Raw genomic sequence first — 22288 nt, 5'->3', positions numbered from 1 at the left:
GCTTATCCCTCAAATTATGTATTCATTACTGTTATTTCCAAGTGCACTAAGACTATGTGGCTTTCATGATTGTTTTTGTCAGTGTACTTCTGGTCAGTTTGTAATTACTAAAATATGAAACTAATTTGTTAGAAGTCCAATACTAGGAATTCATATTTGAATATGACTTGGTATTTCAACTGTGGCTCTTATTTCCTCCCATTACTATTATGCTTTGTTTGGTAATACAATTCTCTTCTCAAATATTAAATCCTTTCTTATTCAAAGGGAAAAATAGAGCCAATAACTTGGAATCTCACTAGTCTTTTGTACTGTTTTTAAATGGATGCTTATAAATTAAATCATCTATTCTGATTATCATTAAATCTATTATAGTAACTGTAGTCTTCTTATGAGAATTTCTCATTTAAAGTTTATTTTATTTTTCATGTACCTGTAGAATAATGCCGGCCTGGAAGATTTTGAAAGAAAAAAAACCCTTGGAACAGGTTCATTTGGAAGAGTCATGTTGGTGAAACATAAAGCCACTGAACAGTATTATGCCATGAAGATCTTAGATAAACAGAAGGTTAGTGTTTTTGTTGTTATTTACTTGAGGGGTAAACATCACTTTTATCAACTAGATGCAATATAATGACAACCATTGACACCTTCAAATAATTTTATTGTTGCACTTAATTTGCATTCTTATTATGAGTATATGATCCATTTTTATAGTTTTAGCATATAGAAGTACATTATTTCAGTAATTATTTATACATATAACAGGTATGTGTATGTTTACTAAAAAAATATTGAATTCATCATGGAAACAACACGTATCTCTACCACATTCTGCCTTGTGGAAAAATGCAAGAATAAATCACTTGATCCTTAGATTGAGGTAACAGAAACTTAGTGATTTTACTTTATGACTTATTTTAATTAAGTAGAAGCTCTCATGTTTAATATGATTGATTTAAAATTTGAAAACCTACATACTATACAAAATATCAAATCATTATGTTATATATTTACTACTAATATAATGTTATATGTCAATTATATCAATAAAAATTTAAAAATAATTTTAAGTATTTATCACATAGTGGTATATCTAAAGAATCAGGATATATCAATTATTCATGCTTTAAATATTAAGCTTCTATTTTCTTTGTAATCACTTATAATTAAATAAAAGAAAAATGGCAAGTCTTGATATATTATCTTATAGATACTATGTTCCCAGGAATGATAATTTGGCTTACTGGGTTTAGATAGTAAGAAAAAAAAATGTAGAGGAAACAGTCAGGGTTACAGATAGTGGTTAGATTAATGCTGTTTAATAAATATAATATGAGCCACATATGTAAATTAAAATTTTCTAGTAGCCTTATATTGAAAAAGTAAAAAGAAACAGTTGAAATTAATGTTAATAGATTCTATTTAGCCCAATGTATCCAAAATATTATCATTGCAGTATGTAATTAAAATAAAAATTACTGAGATATTTTACCTTCTTTTTTTCACACCAAGCCTTTGAAATCTGGTGTGTATATTACCCTTACAGTATATCTCCATTTGGGTTTGCCACATACCCAGTGTTAAATAACCACATGTGGCTAGCAGCTACCATTTTGGACAGCGCAGCATTAGACTGGTCTGAGGTTCCAGTCCAAGCTCTGCTTTAAAACAAAAAACAAAACTATTTTTATACTTTAAAATATTTAGGAAAGAACTTTTTAATTCCTTTTTTGGTAAGACAGTGGCTTGTTAAGTAAGTTATTGAAAAAGCTACCTGGGGGATAAATCATGGCGGAAGAGTATTTTTCAGAATAATAGCTGTTATTTTTAGTCATTTCTCCACGGCAGTGTTCTGGATCTTTTCATAATTAGAACAAAGACTTTATATTCTGATTTTTTTCAAGTTTATTTATGTTAATTTGCTAAAGCTAAGTAATCAAATAACACTCCATAATAACCTTCTTTTATGTCAATAAAGTCACAAATCTTTCAATAAACTCTTTTTGGCATCTTCTATCTTAGGGTGTATGGGGTGAGGGGAAGAAAATCAGTACGCAAATTAAGGAAATCACATTTCTTTATTCCATATTATGTGTCCAGCATGGCTAAGCACTTTATATTTACTGTATCAGGAATCTTCACTACTTTGTATGACCTCAACTCCCTTTTAAGCCAATAACCTTTCTATTTAAGTAGTTGTTTCAAAGTCAAACAGCTAGTGAGATGAATCAAGAATTTGACCTACAATTGTCTGATTTCTGCATCTATATTCCTTTGTTAATTTTTCCTTTCAAATGTATTTGTTATCCCTAAGATCTTCCCTACCGCCCACCAAATGGTCCCTCACTGACATTAACTGGGCTTTCACAATAACATTTTAATTTCCACAACCCCAGAGTTTTCACCGTCTACTAATTTACCTTCCTCACTACCAACAAAGCTTTCTTATCATATCATATCATCTCACTCACTCAAAAAGCTTCCTGATGTTTATTATTAAATGAAGTCAGAACTCTGCAGCCTATTTCAAACCCTTCATTATTTTCTTCCAAACTCCACTGTAGTCTTATCTCACACTATTCCCCTACACGTCCTCTATACTCGACTTCTCTGAAACTTCACCCACAGCACTATACACCGATAGTGCTAAGCTGGGAGGGGTAGGAGTGTGTGTGATGATATATGGCCTGCTTCCTTATTAATAACTCTTCAAGTGTTTGACTAAAAAAGAGCAATTGGCAAGTAAACATTTATAAGTGCTTTTAATAAATGTCAACCACCAGAAATACTAAGAAGTAAATATGAATATTACATGAATTTTGAAAATAAAACATGGACTAAACTCCCAGGGGTACTTGATAATTTTTCTCTGCTATTTAGCGGTACTTCATTACCAAAATTTGAGAACCACTGTCCTAAGCTATAGCCGACTGGAACTAGCACTCAGATTTACATTTGTATATTTTCTCCCTTCAGGTAATGGTTCTGGATATTAACCGTGACTGCACTGTCTCCTCCATCTTTTCCTAACCTTTGTTGCCTATCCATCATTAAGACCCAGCTGAGCTCTCACCTTTTAAAATAGATTATCATAATAATTGACAAGTTTTGACATTTTACTTTGTGCCAGGCACTATGTTGTCACTTGACATGCATTATGTCACACAGTCACTTTTAAAGTAGTGTTATTGTTATGTTATTATCAGCATTTTATAGATGAAGAATCGAGGACTCAGAAAGATTATGTACTAGGTCTAACATAAACATTTTCTTCTCTGAACACTTATGACATCATAACCCTCACTTGGCAGTGGTTCATATATTGCTATTCACATATTCGTGCGTCATCCTTCCTAGTAGATTTTATGCAGCATGCAGGCAAATATACATTCCGTGAAAGAAGCCAATCTGAAAAGGCTGCATAGTGTATGAACTCTATGACATTCTGGAAAAGAAAAAACCTATAGAGATAGTGGGAGCTCAATGGTTGCCTCGGGTTAGGGGGAGCGAAGGATGAATAGGTGGAGCACAGAGGGTTTAGGGCAGTGTAACTACTCCGTATGTATTATAATGGTGGCTACATGTCATTATACATGTTCCCAACCCATGGAATGTACAGCACCAACAGTGAACCCTGATGTAAATTATGGACTCCACGTAATAATGATGTGTCAGTGTAGGTTCATTGATTGTAACAAATGTACCACTCTGGTGGGCAATGTTGATAATGGGGGAAATTTTGCATGTGTGGGGGAAGGAGTTATATGGGAAATCTCTGTACCTTCTGTTCAATTCTACTGTGAACCCGAAACTGCTAAGAAAGTAATCCATTACAAAAAGCAAACACAAACCAAAATAGTAATTCTCCAGGTAATGTTACATAATGTATTGTGGTAAGTATGGACTAGTTAGTTCTGTAACTAGTTAGAATGTGGACAGTAGTGAGTCAACCGTTTCATGCTGCAGATAAAAACAACAACAACAACTGAAACCCTAAGAGTTGAAATAACATCTCCAAAGTCACAAAACTGACTAAATACGAATAGGAGACCTAGATTACAACACAGATCTTCTGATTCTTAAGTCAATTATTCTTTGCTCAACATTATTTTTATACTCTAATTTTATATACTAATTACTGGATGGTATCTTTAATTATCTTTCTTGTTCGTATTCAACTTCTTCAGTTCTGTGACTACTCCACATTGATAGTAAGCCTTTGTCAAGAAAGAATGTCACCTTTTAATGATTTACACACATATGATTATTTACGTCTCCCAAAGGTCACCTTTTCTTAAATTAAAAACAGAATAATGTGGGATAGAATAACTGTCTCCATGCAGTCAGGATACGTTGTTTTCCCCTGCTATGTACCTGATTGAGTAGACAATCCAGAGGAAGCCCAATTAATCCTAAATGACCTATTTATTATAAACATAGTTGTTTTTTGCCAATATTTTGTGTATCCTGTTTTGTGGCTGTGCAAACTGAATTTTTAGGATTTGTCTTGTATTTATTCATGTATTATAAAGTGAACAAATTTTTCATTTATACCCACTGTTTTTCAATTATTGGCTTTTACTGAATCTTTCATTACCGATCCTCTGAAGATGTAAATCAATACCTGTTTATTGCAGTAATTTGTGCCAGCTCCTTAGTGAACTAGAAGTCATTAGGAACTAAGTATTTTCACATATTATTTTTTAAGTAATTTATTATGAGTCTAATTCTTCTTAGCTCTTGTTTCTTAACTAAAAACCGTCGTTGACCATCTTAAGACCTAGTTTTAAATCCTCTGTTAGATTTTTCATTTAAATCTGATAAGTCTATCATCCTTGTCCAACTCTAGCAATTTTGTTTACTGAAGTTCATTATTATATGGAAAACATTTGCTTAATTTTTTTCTTGTAAAATTATAGTAACTTTTAAATTCCATTCAAACACATTTAATATATTTATCTCTCAATTACAGGTTGTTAAACTGAAGCAAATAGAGCATACTTTGAATGAGAAAAGAATATTACAAGCAGTGAATTTTCCTTTTCTTGTTCGACTGGAGTATTCTTTTAAGGTAAATTTTACTAATATCCAAATAAAATATTTTCAACCTCATATACGTGGTTTTTAAATATAAAGTTATAATATGTTTCTAAGCCAGATGATAAACTTGGAGAATATGAATAAACAAAAAAAGTAAAATGTTTTGGTTTTATATGATTAAATCTTATTGTACTTATAAACTTAGATAACATGTGAAAAGGTTTTGGTTCTCCCTGGGGAATTTGTTAAAGGTAATGTGTAATTTTTCAAGAGCTGGTACTATGAAATCAATTATTTTAATTTATCAAAATCCATAGCGGTATCTTATTAAGCAATTCTTACATTCTTACAAATTAATACACCTACATACTTTATTTTTGTTTTGCACATTTTCTGCCACTGTCTCACCATTTACTTTCTCTTAGTAATTTGTGCTCTAGTCTTTTCATGTATGTGAGATAGAACAGTCGTTGGCCCTCTGCTCAACTGTCTCATAAACGTACACATAAGATTTATTCTTTAACTTGGCAGCTGTTCAGTTCTTTGGAATGATACTTGGCATCTCTCTGCAATATCCATTCATATGAAACATTTTAATCTTTTTTCTTTGTCCTCCTTTATTCTCTGAATCAAATAAAGACCTGTGACTTCCTGATATGTTAAAAATCATTCATCTCTCTGACTTAATTTAGCACATAAAATGTAAATATTCTTACTAACTTTTTCAGATTGTTTTTTAACCTTGTTATTACTTTGTATACACAGTAGCATTAAATTATTGCTGCAGTGTTTAATTGTTCAAGACTTAAGTGTTCCCTGCAAGAGTAGGAACGGGGAACGGCAAAAGTTCCAGACTAAATTGTAACGAGAATTCTAAGGGGAAAAAGTGAGAGCCCCAGTGCAGAAAAGTTAGAGCATTTTCTATTTATTCTCTTTCCCAGTGTTAGTAATCTGTCAGATGGATTTTTAAATTTGTCTTTTTCTAACTCATTTTAAGAAGGCGTTATCTTAAATTATTTGCTTAAGAAATAATCTTGGTTTCATAATTTTGATTTATTTATCCTTTTTATATTTTCATAGGATAATTCTAATTTATACATGGTTATGGAATATGTCCCTGGGGGTGAAATGTTTTCACATCTAAGAAGAATTGGAAGGTTCAGGTAACTAATACTTTACTCTTCTTAAATCTTACTATGTGCTTGTTTTAAACCAAATTTTTAATTTATTGTCAGTGCTAAAAATTACGTCATTGAATTTAGTAATATTTTAGCTAAATGAAGAATTACGTGGAAATGTTAATGAGATCACACCATATTGAGTTTTAAAAATTAAATAAAAGCATCATGATACCAATGTTAATGTTCTACCATTGGTAGATATTGTGAAGATCTATTATTTGAAGAATTTCAAGAAAATGCCAAAATTAATTGAATTTAAACATACCAGTATTTATTGAACAAATATTAATTATGCAACTCCAGGGAAGTGGTTTGTGTAAGGATGAAGATTAAAAAAGGAATATATAGAAAAGACAATAATGGTATCATAGTGATGAGATTATAAAAGGTTGTTTAGCACAAATTTAATGCTCCTTAAAGTTGTTTCTATGTTGATGTTTGAAAATACATACATAATTTATATGTACATAATTAGGTTATTACTAATAAGGTCATGCAGTTATTAAGATAGGTTATAGATTCTGTTATCTTTACGTGTGTGCAATAGTTTATAAGCTACTACTGTTCATTAGTAATTACTAATAGAATGAAGCTGAAACCAGAGCAGGTCTGGCTTCATTCACTAAATTATATGTTGGCGCAATTAACACATGAGATCAAACAGGAATCATATGGTAATTAGATTCATAAAACGATGATGAGAAACTTGGGTTATCATGAGATTATATTCTGTTATGGGCCAACATTAGAGATATATTATAGCCTAAGCCAAACTTCATTTGTTGACCTAATATGTATAGGGCACCTAATAGGTGTCAGGCACTGTTCTAATGCAAAGGAACTTCTGTTTAATGGTTTCTTTTACCTTTTGTTGTACTTTCTCCTACCATCCCTTGTCCAAGCAGGCCCAGAATCCTCATATTGCCCTATAGTAATTCAAAGTTTTCCACTGAAGAACAATAGCTATACCTGCCTTCAAAAAATATTTTGTCTATTTTATGTAATTACAACTTCTTTCTTTTGCAACTCACTGCACTTTTATTTCTTAAATATTTGACTCGGTATTAAGAGGAAAACAAGTTGATTAATATAATTCACACTGAGACACTGTCTTTTCTAACCTTTCATACATACTACATATACACTTGAAAGGTTGCTAACTCACATCTTAGAAACTTTGAGGCAGCGAAACTACTGAGTTATTGTTCGGCATGGATGGCTCTAATCAGAATCAATGGAGTCGTTATGATTCTTAAACAGCATCTGTCTAGACTTTAAGCTGCTATAGCCTTAAATCATCCTGCAGTGTGCTTTGTTTTCACCTTTCAACAATTTGATTATAGATCTATGTAACGTTTCTGTTCCTCCAATCAAACACCAATGTGTGGAAAATAAATATAAGATTCTGAGTTTATCTTATATTTATGATGATAAATTTATATTCACTTATAAGATAATAAGTGCATCTGATATTTACAGATGCCTGGAGAAAATAGGAGGGGACCTCCCAAGTCACATGTTTCCAAGTTGTTAGGGATAAATGACCAGGATGGTTTTTCCAACCTCCCTTTACACTGTTCTCCTCATTCCTTGCTATGACATAGGATGTGGATTGTTCGTGTTGGGGTGGGGCCAAAATTCAAAAAGCATTATAAAACATTGTTCCCCAAATGTATTTTTCTTTACATGTTCATTCATTCCATAAATATTTACTGAGCACCTGATGTGTATCACGCTAGGAGCTAGGAAATAGTGACAAACAAAAGGAGTGGCATATACAGAAGGTGCCAAAAAATGTATACATATTTTAAGAAAGGAAAAAAACTGTATTAAAATTGTAAAACTCAATGCATACCGATAACAAAAGATGAATACATTTTTTGGCGCCCCCAGTATTATCTTTTTTTGGAATCTCTATTTCTGGTGCTACCAGATCAAACTTGTGCCAACCATCTTGAGGGAAATTCTATTCATAGTTAAGGTTTTTCATTGAGGACACAAATCTGAAAGTCATTGCAATTTGTCAAGCAGATTAGCAGAATTCAGTGTATACACTAAAAGATGAAATAGAAACTCAAACTAAAAAGTCAATACATCCTTTTGGAGTAATAACTCAGAATGTGGCATCAAAACTACACTAAAATATCAATTGATCTAATCTACACCTGCAAGAACTGTGTATATTTACAAATATACACATTATACCTGTATTTATGTGTCTGTGTAAACATGCATAGTAAAAGGTTTGGAAATTTAGACACCAGGATTGTATTTATGTTTTCTGAATGGGATTATGGGTGTCTTATTCTTCATTACTAGTTTATGATATTTTTCTATAATGAGCATATATCATTTTTATAATAGGAATAGTCTGGGTAAAATGGCATTAATCTGCAGATTATTACAGTTAAAGAGCTTCTGTGTAGTAAAATTCTTTAAGCACTTGAAGCACTTGAAATTTATGAGAAATGTAGCTGAAACCTATTATAGTAGCGATGGCCCTGATAGACATCTTAATTGGCACATTTGCTTTTCAATCATCCTCAGGGTCGGGCATAATCGTAAATGCATCAATATCTTTTATGGCCAATAATAATTTAAAATATATTGACAATTTGAGAGTTATATTTTTCTTCAATATATGCTGCCCACTAAGCATATCAAAGCATTATTTGAAAACAATTTAGAGATTAAATATGTGGAAACTAACGAGATTCATTACATATGTTTCAAAGAAAAAATACTTTTTACTCCCAAACTACCTAAACCTCATTTAAATTTTTTATATAATCTACTAATTACTATGTGTTAACCCATTTTACAGAAATCAATGTTTTGTTCTTTTGTAGTGAACCCCATGCACGGTTCTATGCAGCTCAGATAGTGCTGACATTCGAGTACCTTCATTCACTAGACCTCATCTACAGAGATCTAAAACCTGAAAATCTCTTAATTGACCACCAAGGTTATATCCAGGTATGACCTGAACACTTTATATATAATGTATTTGAGAAAATACTAGGGAAGAAGTGTATGTATTTCACAACTACTAATATTGGAATTTCCTTTCTTTGATGGAGACAGTTACTTCTTCCTAATAGTTTAAACGGAGCTTGTAGTTCCGCTGTTACTACAGAGAACAAAAAGTCCCATCAAGGATAGACCTTGTTTATATCTTCTGCAATTTGTAGCTGTGAACTGAGCACAGCCTCCTGCGTAAAGAAATAGTAATAGCTAAATTTGTGAGTACTCATTTAGAGCAAGGCATTATTTCAAGTGTTTTATCTGTATCATCTCTTCTAACGCTGATAACGCTATCAAGTTTTAAGTACTAATGAATATCCTCATTTTAAGGCTGATGGAACTAAGGCACAGCAAGGTCACACAGGTAGAGCTGGAATGGAACCCAGGTAGTCTGTTCCCAGAGTCCGTGCCTTTTATCACTACAAGGCAGCTGCCAAAGGAACTGTGGGACTGACTGGTGGCAGTGTTTTCTTTCCATTTCTGCTACTAATTGAGTGGGATCATCCCTTTTTACACATTATCAGGAGATGTTCTCCATGATGCTTTTGTACTTCTGATGATGTAATTAACAGCAGAGGACTTGTTGGACTAAAGAAATACTTCTCACACTGCTTCATTTTTATTAAAACTATTTTGGGGTTCATTTGCTTCTTTGCTTGAGTCAGGGAAAGATTATATAAGCAGGTATTGTTTTAACTTACATTCACTGAATAGTGGCGCTCATGGATTAGTCTCAATTATATTGACTTACTGTTTTCTCTGGTTTTAATTTTAACCCTTTTTTAAACTTTCAACTTAAGTACAATAAGTACATTTACTGTGAAAGAATAAATGTTCACAGCTATTTTTTTGTCTTTCATAGGTCACAGACTTTGGGTTTGCCAAAAGAGTTAAAGGCAGAACTTGGACATTATGTGGCACTCCAGAATATTTGGCTCCAGAAATAATCCTCAGCAAGGTATATTTATAATGTCACTACAGAAGAAGTAGAAGTATAAGGCATGCATTGGTGTGGACTTTTATGAAAATAGTTTATTAATCTAATGTTACATTTTTATTGAATCTAAATTACGAAATTTAAATCTGTGTATAATTACTAAAAAATAATTATTTAGAGTCTACTACTAATTCAATAAACCCTGTCAGTTTTAATTTTGAATCTAAGAGAAATAGTGTAAATAAATCTGACCTAGATCCATGTTTTGAAGCCAGCCCAAAGCATAATCTTTTCACAATTATTCCCAATAACAGGTGGCCTAGGAAGCCTTGCTCTGGGTTACACCAAAAGGCAAATCTAAAGATGATATGCACTAGTTGTTCATTCCTCCTTTGTTTCAACTTTGCCAGTTACATGAAATGTATGTGATGTAGTTGTTTTTGTTGTTTTTGGTTTTAATTTTAGTGTAATATTAGGAATATTATAGCAATTGAATACCGTGTTTCCCTGAAAATAAGACCTAACCGGAAAATAAGCCCTAGCATGATTTTTCAGGATGCTTGTAATATAAAATAAGCCCTAATGCATCTTTTGGAGCAAAAATTAATATAAGACCCAGTCTTATTTCCGGGGAAATATAGTAGGGCTTATTTATTTTATATTACGAGCATCCTGAAAAATCATGTGAGGGCTTATTTTCTGGTTAGGTCTTATTTTCGGAGAAACATGGTAGTTATAGTCTTAATTGAAGACAGTTCTACTTCTCCAAACAGTGAAAATGTGGTGAGAAAAACTTGTTAATTGTATCTAAAAGGATGGTTTAACTTCTGTTTTCTTTTCCATCGCCATCCCTTGCTGGAGAAAGCTACAAAGGAGAAATTAATAATAAGTGGTCACAAACAGGAGCAAGGAGAGAGAAGGGATAAGACATGTGCCACGATATTTACAAACTGAATACCTACCTTCTGAATGACGGAAATTTGGCTAACCTATAGAAGTGTTAGAATAAAATAAAAGATTTCTTTCCATTTTCTCTCATTATCTTTCAAATTTAAATCTTTAACTTTTCAGTCTTTTGTAATCTAAATATTGTTGCTGTTAACACATTTCTTCTTTAACTACACTTAAATAATATGACAGAGTAAGTGCTAAAACTTTAAAAAATGTATATATATTGTAAAAATAATAAATGTTCATTATACAAAATTTGGAAAATACAGACAAATATAAAGAAACAATATAAAAAAGAAACAACTATCATCTTACCACCCAGAGCCAGCCTTTTTAAAAAAACACTTTAATATATTTTTTCTTATGCATGTTATCATAGTTGAGATATAATGAATGTGCAGTTTTATAGTCAGCTGTTTTCACGTGATGGATAACAATCATGAAAACATCACTCTAATGGCTTACTTGCAAATGTAACCACAAAATATTTTGCCATTCTTCTATTGCTGAATATTCAGGTTGTTTCCCTTTTTTTCCTATTATAAATAACTGTGATAAATATCTTTGTGCATAAAGCTTTTTCTGCATTTGAAATTATTTTTTTTTAGGATAAATTCCTAGAAGTGGAATTAGTTGGTCAAAGGATATAAATATTAGGGCTCTCGATACATATTGCCAGGTGCTTTCCAAAAAGATCATAACATTTTACACTAGCAGTAGTATATGACAGTGCCTGTTTCACCTCACTCTCTCCAGGGTATTCTTATTTTTAAAATCATTACTAATTTAAGAGGTAATAAATTATATTTAAAGTCTCAGATCTTTGATTAGATTTTTAGTACTTATAGCCATTTGCATTTCTTTGTGTGTGTGTGTGAATTATTATTTCATGTCTTTTGCCCATTTATTTATTGTAACTTAGTTTTCCTTATTGATTTGTTTTCATGCTCTATACCTAGAGTATTAAAAGCATCTGGCACGTTTATTATGAACATTAGCACACAATCTAAAACACAGAAATCAAAGTTTAGTAAAATGATCTGGTTCAACATTACATGCTTTAATTATATGAAAATAGTGTAATGAATGACAGTACTAGTGAGTTAAATTAAGAGTTAAACAATGTTTAACTACCCATTTCTATTAGCAAAACAAAGTGCTATTCCTATAATACCTGTCTCTCCCTTTAAGAAAACATACAGAAGCAGAAAAAAGGAAAAGAAAATCTCTATATTGTAGTATTGTATTTTAGCTAATAATTTGAAAACTAGTTTGCAAAACTAAAGTTTTGACAAAAGGTTGGAATTTGGAGAGTGGTGAAGGTTATTATTAGAGGATACATTTGAGGGCAAACCAAAAGATCTGGCAAGAACTCAGCTCATTCCTCTCCATAATTAAGTTACTTTTAATTTTTTTTTCTTTTTTCATAATCTTTTTCTGCCAATTGACACTGATCATAGCTGTTAACAAACTTTATGTAAATATGTTAATATTTTATTCATATTTTATGTAAATACTCCTACATCTTAATTTTAGTAAATTTAATATGAAAAAGCAACCCAATTAAAAATTACCTTAACATTGGACATTTGGTTCACAATGCACTTTTTATACATGTTATTTCCTTTCATTTGATATATAATCCTTGCAAAACCCCATGAATTAATTTTCTTTTCTGTATACGTTTTAGAGATGAGAAGCCAACAGTAGATAGCTAAAGTGAAGTATATATTTAAATATTTACATTTATTAGATTTCAAATTAAACTTTTAGCTTTCATAAGATTCTGTAAAGTGGATAAGATTATCTTTAGTATATTTACCCTCTTCAAATCCAACAATATAGAGTATTTTGTAGTCAGCCACACTATTTATTATAAAAGCCAATGTCTGCTAGTTTGTTTCAAAACTTTTGACATTCCTAAGTATTCTCTGGAAAATCCTGATTTATAAGCCTATAGGCCTGAAATGGACTTGAAGAGGTAATTTGGTCCAACTCCCTTCCTCTTGTTGAGCAGCAACTAAATTATCCCAATTAAATAGGGGATATGTTATTGTCTATAATATTCTTAATGATTTTAGGAAGGAGATTTAATCATATTTTCTAATATCCAATTCCAATATTTGGAAAAACCTCCCTTTTGTTTAGTTTAAACCTGACCTTATACATTTTGTTTACTTTTTATTCCATCCTCAATAGTAACTACTTTTAAATCTTTTTTTATATGCTTGAAGATCATTTTGAAGTTATCTATGACTTCATTCTCTTCTGAGTGAGTTAATAATTCACATTTGGTGTTGGTTTTCTTAGGGCTACAATAAGGCAGTGGATTGGTGGGCATTAGGCGTGTTAATCTATGAAATGGCAGCTGGCTACCCCCCATTCTTTGCAGACCAACCAATTCAGATTTATGAAAAGATTGTTTCTGGAAAGGTAAGCAATACATTTTATTATTCTATTATTTATTTCTATGCATGAATTTTAAGCTTTGTAGATTGAAACCATTTGATATTATCAAAATATTACCCTCAGTTAGGAAAAATATGGAAATATCCATAGTTTCTACCCTTGTATCTAGTATTCATTAAAGATAGATGTTAAATCATTGAAGTCTCTTTTTAAAAAATGGACAGTTTTACAAAAAAATTAGCAAAATAATTAGACATTTTTCATTTTTGGTATTTTTATCAGTTGTGAAATATAAAACCATAGCCCTAATTCTTAGTATTCCTTTAAATAAATAAAAATTATTAGTTATTTCATGTGGGTATCTCCTTGGAAAGATGTTTTAGGGGCTTTTTTTAGATGCCGTTGCTTTTCCAGGAGAGACTTCTTGATTGAATTATGTCAAACACCACAAAATTGAAAGCAAATATAAAACATATTTTTTAAGATAGAAATTCGTAGAAATGATATAAATAATTGTTCATGTTGCTTATAATCGCCATTGATTTGTATGTATGTTTGTTTGTTTGTTTGTTTAAAAAAGTGTTCATTTTTGATCAGGGTAAAGACAATTTCAGTGTCAACTTGTCACCTAATCATAAACTTGAACTTCCAGTTTCACAGCTCTAAAGATAACGCACCTACTGACTTTGACAACATAACTAAAAATGAAAATATCCCTTCTGTTCCCTAGGGTTGTATGTTGAAAGAATAAACAGAATCCCTTACAATAGCCAACATTGATACTTGGCCCAGGTTTAAGGTCAAAAGAGTAAAACAGAAGCAAAACAAGGCCAAGAGCAATTGAAACTTGATAGCCCAACAAGTACAGATATCATTAGAAGAAAGTAAGTTGCAGGCACCTAATAAAACCAAAAAAAAAGGCAGTTTCATCAACATAAAGTTTACATTTGGTTGAAAAGTAAGAGTCAACTATTCCATTATTAGGATGTGTGCCAATCCTAGTGGGTAACATGGAACCATAGAAACAAAACTTAAAAACCTTAAATGTAGCTGATCTTTAGCAAATATGGAAATAACATTAACTTTTTTAAAACAGGAATAGATTTACTATTCTATTTATTTGGTTTTTTGTTTTGTTTCATTTTGTAATTATGACCTTTGAAGGTAAAGAATAGCCTACCCAACCTAAAGAATCTGGAAGGAGATAGAGGAAAACCTCTATTTCCTTGTATTTGGGCCAGATTCACAGTCTCCATTTAGTGTGAAAGCCGATCTTCAGCATCAATGAACTAAAATTTGCAATGTTTGATATTCAAAAGGTAACCTGCATGTCGTAATCTTGTAAGTTATCTTTTTTATCAAGACCCAAATTTAAATCATGGATGCTGCGTAGCTTGGGCTGTGAGAATAAGACACTAATAAAATGGGTCCATCCAGCCACCTAAAATCCACACTCAACACAGTATGTTCCACGTGGCAGTGTGTATGCAATCTCCAGGGGTCACAAGATTTTCAGTTATATTTAACTGTATTTTAGGGGGAAATTTTTGTAAAAAATAAATTCCTCTGACAGATAAGTAAACTGAAGCTAGATATTGAAAGATTTACTCTAAGATAATACAGAAAGGCAGAATGAAGTATTTATATTTATTTTACTGAAGTATTATATATTTATTTTAAGTACTTAAGTATCACTGCTGTCTTTGTTACTTTTGTAGATCTCTCAGCTTCAGGTTTCTTACGTTTGTAATTGCTTTCACTATGCAGTATATTGAAGTCACAGTGAAAGAACTTTGTAGATGAACAAAAGAAAACATCAAGAAAATTAACAAATAAAGCAGTAATTTATTTTGTAAGAATTTGAGAAGTGATTATGTAAAATTTCAAGAGAGAATAAGAACCAAAAGGCATAGGAAGAATAATGAGAGAACTAGAATACTTAAAATCAGTGAATAGGAGAAGCATATTTTACCAATACAAAGATTAAGAATGCAGAAGTCATAATACTTCCAAATAATTTAATTGCTGGTAATTGCAAAGTTCCTGAATCTTTACTATATTGCTTTTATTTATACTTCATAAAAGGAATCAAATTATCTGACAAGGATGCTGTCACAACTAAATTTCATTTACTTAGAAAAATTGCTTTAGTTAAAATGAGTATATCTTCATCTTTATGAATTGGTCTCAGCTTGCCAGTCATTCTACATTGTGTAAATTTTCTTCAACTGTTTAAGAATGTTTTTATTTTATATCAAACTTTAACATTTAGAATCCAATATTGGCTTAAAATTTAAATCTGCCTATGTCCTAAAATAGCAATATAAGAGTAGCAACATAAAATTTTATATCACAATATCTGATTTTTTTCTTTGTTTATTTAGAAATATGATAGGGTATTTTGTTTTAACTAAAGGTGCCAAATTATCTCTTCCCATATAATAAATATTAAGTTATTTTCATTCCTTGTTTCCTTTACTCATTTAAAGTAGAACTCATAAGGGAGTATTTGAGATCTTGCACCCACCCTGCATATGTTGTCAGTTTGATTCAAATAAACTCTTACAAAAATTCAAAAAAATAAAGTGAAATAGAAGCAGAATATTGCCATTAGTGATCTCTAGAATCTGTATTACGTGAACATAAAATCGTATTCATTGTTTACCAATAAAACCATCTGCTTCAACACTCAAATTCAAACTAGAATATATAGCTCTCGACATTACAAAAATAATATTGTCTCTCTCCTTCGTAGCTAAGAGCCAAATAAGAGACTAACTAGTTTTTAAATTGTTTTAACTTTTCAAGTCATTAAAAATACAATTTTAGTCTTATAGTTGTGGATCCTATATTTATATTTTAAATTTTTAATGGTTTTAATGATACAATATATCGTTTAAGAATATAATTTTCATTCACAATTGTTTTTTCTAATTGCTTAAAACATATTATTTTCTGCTACATTTTATGTTAATTGTATTTTCTATCCTGAAACCATATTATAAACATTATAGGTATTGATGAGTTATCAAAGTTAAACTAAAATGTATTTAGTGAAGTGATTAATTCACTAAAATACATATATTTTGAACATTAGGTTGTTAAGTACTTTCTCTATTACAATATTTTAACTCAAGCTGGTATTTTTAAAGTCACAGAAAGATGATCAATCAGCTTGTTAGATTCTCTCCTACACATATTTTGCCTTTGAAAAAACAGAGGAGGTGTTATTTAAATGTCAAATTATTCATGCAATATTAAGGTTCAAGTTTAGAAATGCATAGTTGATAGAACAGTCTTATAATTCCTGCATTAACCATGCCTCATCCTAGCAATATATATGCTGTGTTTCTGTATGTAGTCTTTAAATTTCATGCCTCAGTGTCATATACTTTATAACAAGAATCAGTTATAGTTTCCACAGCAACTCTACATGGCTGTATTACTTTTGGAAACATAAAATATAATTTTGTTTATTTTCTGTTTTTTGGTGGGTTTTTTTTTTTTTTTGCTAATTTCAGTTTGATGAATCAGCATAGCTCTTTGAAAAGTTCAATGAACAAAGAAACTATATTTCTGATTACATTGCAGAACAGTCATGGAAAAAGTACTTTCACAATACTTCTCATTATTTCTCCCCCAGTATAGTTTAAGGCTATGACAGATTCCCATCATTTACATGGCTTACTATGAGAGTATGAGCTACCTATCAGAATCTCTGGGGAAGAGGAGAGTGTGATGGGGATGTGAGGAGGATGTGTCTATTGTCTATAATTTGCAAAGGTTCCCAAGTGATTCTGATATCTACCATCACAGCCCCCCACTACTACTCCCCATTGGAGAATCACTGTTCTGAAGATTAAACAGATACTCACGCACATTAACTAATTCAAGACCATCATAAAATGAAGAACTAGTTTATTTAGGTATGTATATTTCTCATTTGTTACAGATAAATTATCTGAATTCAGAAGATGATTTATATGTAGCACATTACTACCTACCATTCTGAACACCATGAAGGGGAGAATAACTGACACATTACCTTAAACAGTTCACACAATTTCTTCTCTAAACTAAGATAGGTCTACTGCAGATAAGTAAGTGATTTCTTTGGAATCTAAACAAAGAATGTAACTACTGTATAGATAACTTTTGTAATTTTTCAAGTAGACAGTGTGCCTTTTAATATCCTATATTCTCTAGTTTTTACTCCAATTAGGATAAATGGGGAAATGTGCATCAAATATTTTTAAGATAAAATTTTTCAGTCTTTTATAAGGTTTTCTGACAATAACTATTTTCAGATTGTTGAATCATGGAAGTAGTGTAAAATAATTTGAAGTTTATACCCTGGAGTCCGAGTACCTATTCTGAATTAACAGCTCAACCACTTACTAGCTCTGTAATAGTGGGCAAATTACTTAATCTCTATAGGGCTCAATTGCATCACCTTTAAAATGGGAATAATGATCATACTTAACCTCAGTGTCATGTTTTGGATTTTATGAGCCAGAGCATATAAAACATTTGGCACAGTGCCTAACTTCTAATCAGGCACTGTGTCAGAAGTAAAACCTAGTGAAGGTGTCTTTTTGTTGTTGTTGTTAACAACATAAAACCTTTTATAATCTGTGATAATGCAGGCTTTGCAAAAATGGGCTTTTAGTTGCTAATTTATGAATTGACCTCAAATCCTAGTCATTTATTAGCCATTCAATCTTCAAATAGTCGTTGGTTGCTCACCAATGACTAGTTTTCCTCTGGTGTGACAATGGTTTTCGTTTATTATTTACATTAAAATGTTTTGATCTGTCAGTAGCAGAAAAAATAAAATTTCTGCATAAAGAAATGAATAGAGCTGCAAATAGTGCTTCTCAAGCTTTCACATACATAAGAAACACTTGGAGATAGAAGCTCCGATTTTCAGGCTCAGTGTCCCCATCATCTGATGTCAGTCCCAGGAATCTGCCTTTTCATTCTGTACTCTCCCGGTTCATTCCAGTGGAAGTGGGTCCCAGAACCATACTTTGAGAAAAGTGTGGTCACATTTTTTTACTGAACAGCATGAGGGTGGCAGTCAAAAGATTATGGCTATGAATCTAGCACTGCCATAGAATGTAGCTTTGCATGCTAATGATTTAACTCTACTTTGAGAATATGAGTGTATACGTCAAGTATGTTGAGCTTTTTGACTGTCAGAGTATGAATTAAGGAGTTCTATATGTTTGAAGACAGTGTGATAAGGAGCAAAATTCATGAAGCGAGGAATCGTAAGACCACATACATATCTAGTCCAAGCTCTGCCCTTTATAGTCTAATGATTTGGTAAGTTATATAATGTCTGAATCTTAATTTCTCCATCTTTAGAAAAGAGTTGATACCGTATTCACTGAGTATGTCACATCTAATTAGGATGTAAGTTCCATGAAATCGAAGACTTTGTTTTTGCCCTCTGCTATATATCCAGTGCCTAGAACAACGCCTGGTACATAGTAGACATGCAATAAGTAACTACATTATTTGAAATGATCTAATAAATTCTGGGAATAAAAACACAAAAATGGCCTTCCATCCAGGAGTTCACAGTTTGGGGGAGACGGACATGCACAAATACCAAAGCATGGTTAAATTAATGAGTGCATTGTGAAGATCAACTGAGGTAATGTAATGATGCACTATTCAAGTTATAAGGTGATGGCGGCACTTGTAGAGAACCAAAGTAAGAATGTATGGAGTTCAGAAACGGGTCTGTTAACCCTTTAAAGCATTTTTGACAGAGGTCTATAGTTAGTTTGAAGTTGAGGCCATAATAACCTGGATAAGAGTGTTTGTGTTTAGTGGAGGTGGGAATATGCAATGGGGCCAAGGTGTGGATAATAGGACAATGGGATTACAATGAAAAGTGCACATGTGCACGTACAGATATGTGCTACATACTTAGATACATGTACATACATACCTGCATGTGTAAGAGGAAAAGGGCAACAAGTTGAAAAATGATAGGGAGAGGTACTGGTAATGAAGGAAAGGAGTAAGGAGGCATAGATGTGGCTATTCCTCTTAATATCATCTCTTAGTAGTACCCATTTCAAGTACCGTGTTTCCCCGAAAATAAGACCTAGCTAGACCATCAGCTGTAATGCATCTTTTGAAGCAAAAATTAATATAAGATCCGGTATTATATTATATTATATTACATTAAACCCAGTCTTATACTGGGTCTTATTTTACTATAAAATAAGACCGGGTCTCGTATTAATTTTGGCTCCAAAAGACGCGTTAGAGCTGATTGTCTGACTAGGTCTTATTTTCGGGGAAACACAGTAATACCTCACTTCAGTACCCATATTAATAAAAGTGTGAGAACTGGGAGTTAGTTGGAGTAGAGAGTTAGAGGAGAAGAACGTGTTTAAACAAAATAAACCAAAAAAATACTTAGATCTCCTATGAATGATACATTACTTTATTGATTGCCTAGTATATAACATCTGTAATTATTTTGGGGTTTTTGTTTGTTTTTAAGGCTCAAGGCCAGTCAACTAATTCTAAAGTCTTCATAATTTAGGAGGTGGAAAATGCTTTTGAACAAATCTAAATCATTTTTACACGGTTGCATAACAGCAGAATTATGCTTAAAAGTCACCCACTAATAAATGAAAAATAGTTTCATATGCTGTGAAAGGCAGTGTGGGTTCTTATAATCATTTTTAGACTTCCTGTTTATAATCTCTTTTCAAAATGTGCATACTGATAACTTTATATGCTTCTTTTTCTATTTAAATTACAAGTTTAAATCTGTATATCTCTAAGACAGAGGTTTGTAATGAAGGATCCAACGGGTGTCTCTTAAAGATGGGTGAACCTTCTGATGTTGCTGGAAAAGTATGTTATACACATTTTTCTGGAAAGAGGTCCATGTTATCAACGAGGGTTCATGACCAAAACAAGGCTCTAAGAGGACAGTTTTAGTTCATTCACCCAAATATCTTCTTTAAGATTACTGTGGGGACTGAAATGTGTAGTTAAAAGTATTGGAATGTCATCAGTATATAAACATATTTTTGTTTATATAATAACCTATCACCTTAAAAAAAAAAAAAAAACACCTTTCTGAAGTCAAAACAGAAATACCATGCATCTTGGAATGTGTGTTTTACCACATGGTGTGTTTGTGCAGGTTCGATTCCCGTCGCACTTCAGTTCAGATCTCAAGGACCTTCTAAGAAACCTGCTGCAGGTGGATTTGACAAAGCGGTTTGGAAATCTAAAGAATGGCGTGAGTGATATAAAAACTCACAAGTGGTTTGCCACAACAGATTGGATTGCTATTTACCAGAGGAAGGTGAGTGTTTTCTTCCTTTAATTCAAAAGCTTTAAAAAAATTGGTATTTAAACAAAACAGAAACAAACTCATAGATACAGAGAACATTTTGATGGTTGCCAAATGGGCGGGGGGCATTGGGAGTGAGTGAAAAGGGGCAAGGGATTAAGAAGTACAGATTTGTAGTTCCAAAACAGCCACAGGATGTGAAGTATAGCATAGGGAATACAGTCAATAATATTGTAATAACTGTGTATGGTGTCAGATGGGTACGAGATTTATCAGGCTGATCACTTCATAAGTTACATAAATGTCTAATCACTATGTTGTACACCCTGAAACTAATATAGTATTGTATGCCAACTCTAATTGAGAAATACAAAAATATTTAAAAATAGAAATACAAATAAATAATATATGTAGTGGAAATATTTTCAATTTAACACATGGTTTTAATTTTTTTACCTTCTAAATCAATCCTATGCAAAACTTAAAGGAACTTTATATCCCACAACCTAAAAATGAGTTTTCTCCTTGATAAAAGAGAAAGTATGTATTGTTTTGACCATCAATTTGAAATGTTTTCCTTGTTAAATTTTTCCTACCCATGCCTCTAACTCTTCACAATACCATGGTAATTATACATTAGACAATATCCTAAGGGTTTGCATTTCAAAACTGACATGAAGCCACATTCGAAACACAATATGTAAACAAACATAGTCTCCAACCCAGAATTGGCACACACGGAGATTTAATAACATTTAATTACTAGATTCATCAGATATTTTTCAGCCTTTATCACTTCATCTTTGTAGTAAATAAAAACATTCAAGATTTTACTGTGCTGAATTACCTTTATCTCTCCTTTTGCTTCTTAAATACCCCATTAAAGATAATTTGTATTAATACAGTATTTTCATCTTGAATATGTTTAATTTTTTTATAAAACCAAAACTTGTAATGTTTTAGACTTGCCATTTTTAATAATGCTGTGCAGCCCCATGATTGAATTTCCTTAGGGAAAAAAAGGTAAATGCTTTAATTAAGTATTAATTGCTCTGTTTTTCTAATTTATATGTTTTATAAAGGGTTATAAAAACAAAGCATTAAAAAATTTTTAGTGCAGCAAATAGAAAACGTAGCAAGACCAAAACAAAGTGAGTGCAGCACAGTCTTGCATTTCTTAAGAGGGTTTCAGAAATTTTTTAATCATTCCATTCACGAAACATAACTGTTAGCATCGTTATCTCAACTGGATATGTTATGTAGACATGAACAAAGTCCTTAGCAATTTAAAATAGATGTTAGATCTCATAAACAAACGTTTCATATTTTCATATTATTTTCTATTTTTATTTATTTTTACTTATTTATTTTTTATTAAAGTATAGCTGACATACAATATTATCTTAGTTT

General features: G+C 31.7%; 1 protein-coding gene across 9 annotated transcripts in view; it reads left to right on the top strand.

Annotated features, from left to right (window-relative positions):
* Positions 1 to 22288, top strand: part of PRKACB (protein kinase cAMP-activated catalytic subunit beta) — a 104166-nt gene that overhangs the window by 73765 nt on the left and 8113 nt on the right. For all 9 annotated transcript variants that reach the window (XM_081055741.1, XM_081055744.1, XM_081055745.1 and 6 more), the window contains 7 exons: positions 440 to 568; positions 4976 to 5074; positions 6124 to 6206; positions 9074 to 9200; positions 10111 to 10206; positions 13447 to 13569; positions 20726 to 20890. In XM_081055741.1, coding sequence (XP_080911867.1) covers positions 440 to 568; positions 4976 to 5074; positions 6124 to 6206; positions 9074 to 9200; positions 10111 to 10206; positions 13447 to 13569; positions 20726 to 20890 — 822 coding nt within the window. The remainder of the gene's footprint in view (positions 1 to 439; positions 569 to 4975; positions 5075 to 6123; positions 6207 to 9073; positions 9201 to 10110; positions 10207 to 13446; positions 13570 to 20725; positions 20891 to 22288) is intronic.

This window comes from Rhinolophus hipposideros (assembly GCF_964194185.1).
Source record: "Rhinolophus hipposideros genome assembly, chromosome: 8".
NCBI classification, from domain to species: domain Eukaryota; kingdom Metazoa; phylum Chordata; class Mammalia; order Chiroptera; family Rhinolophidae; genus Rhinolophus; species Rhinolophus hipposideros.
Note: the sequence above shows the minus strand (reverse complement) of the source record. Positions and strands in the feature narration are given on the sequence as shown.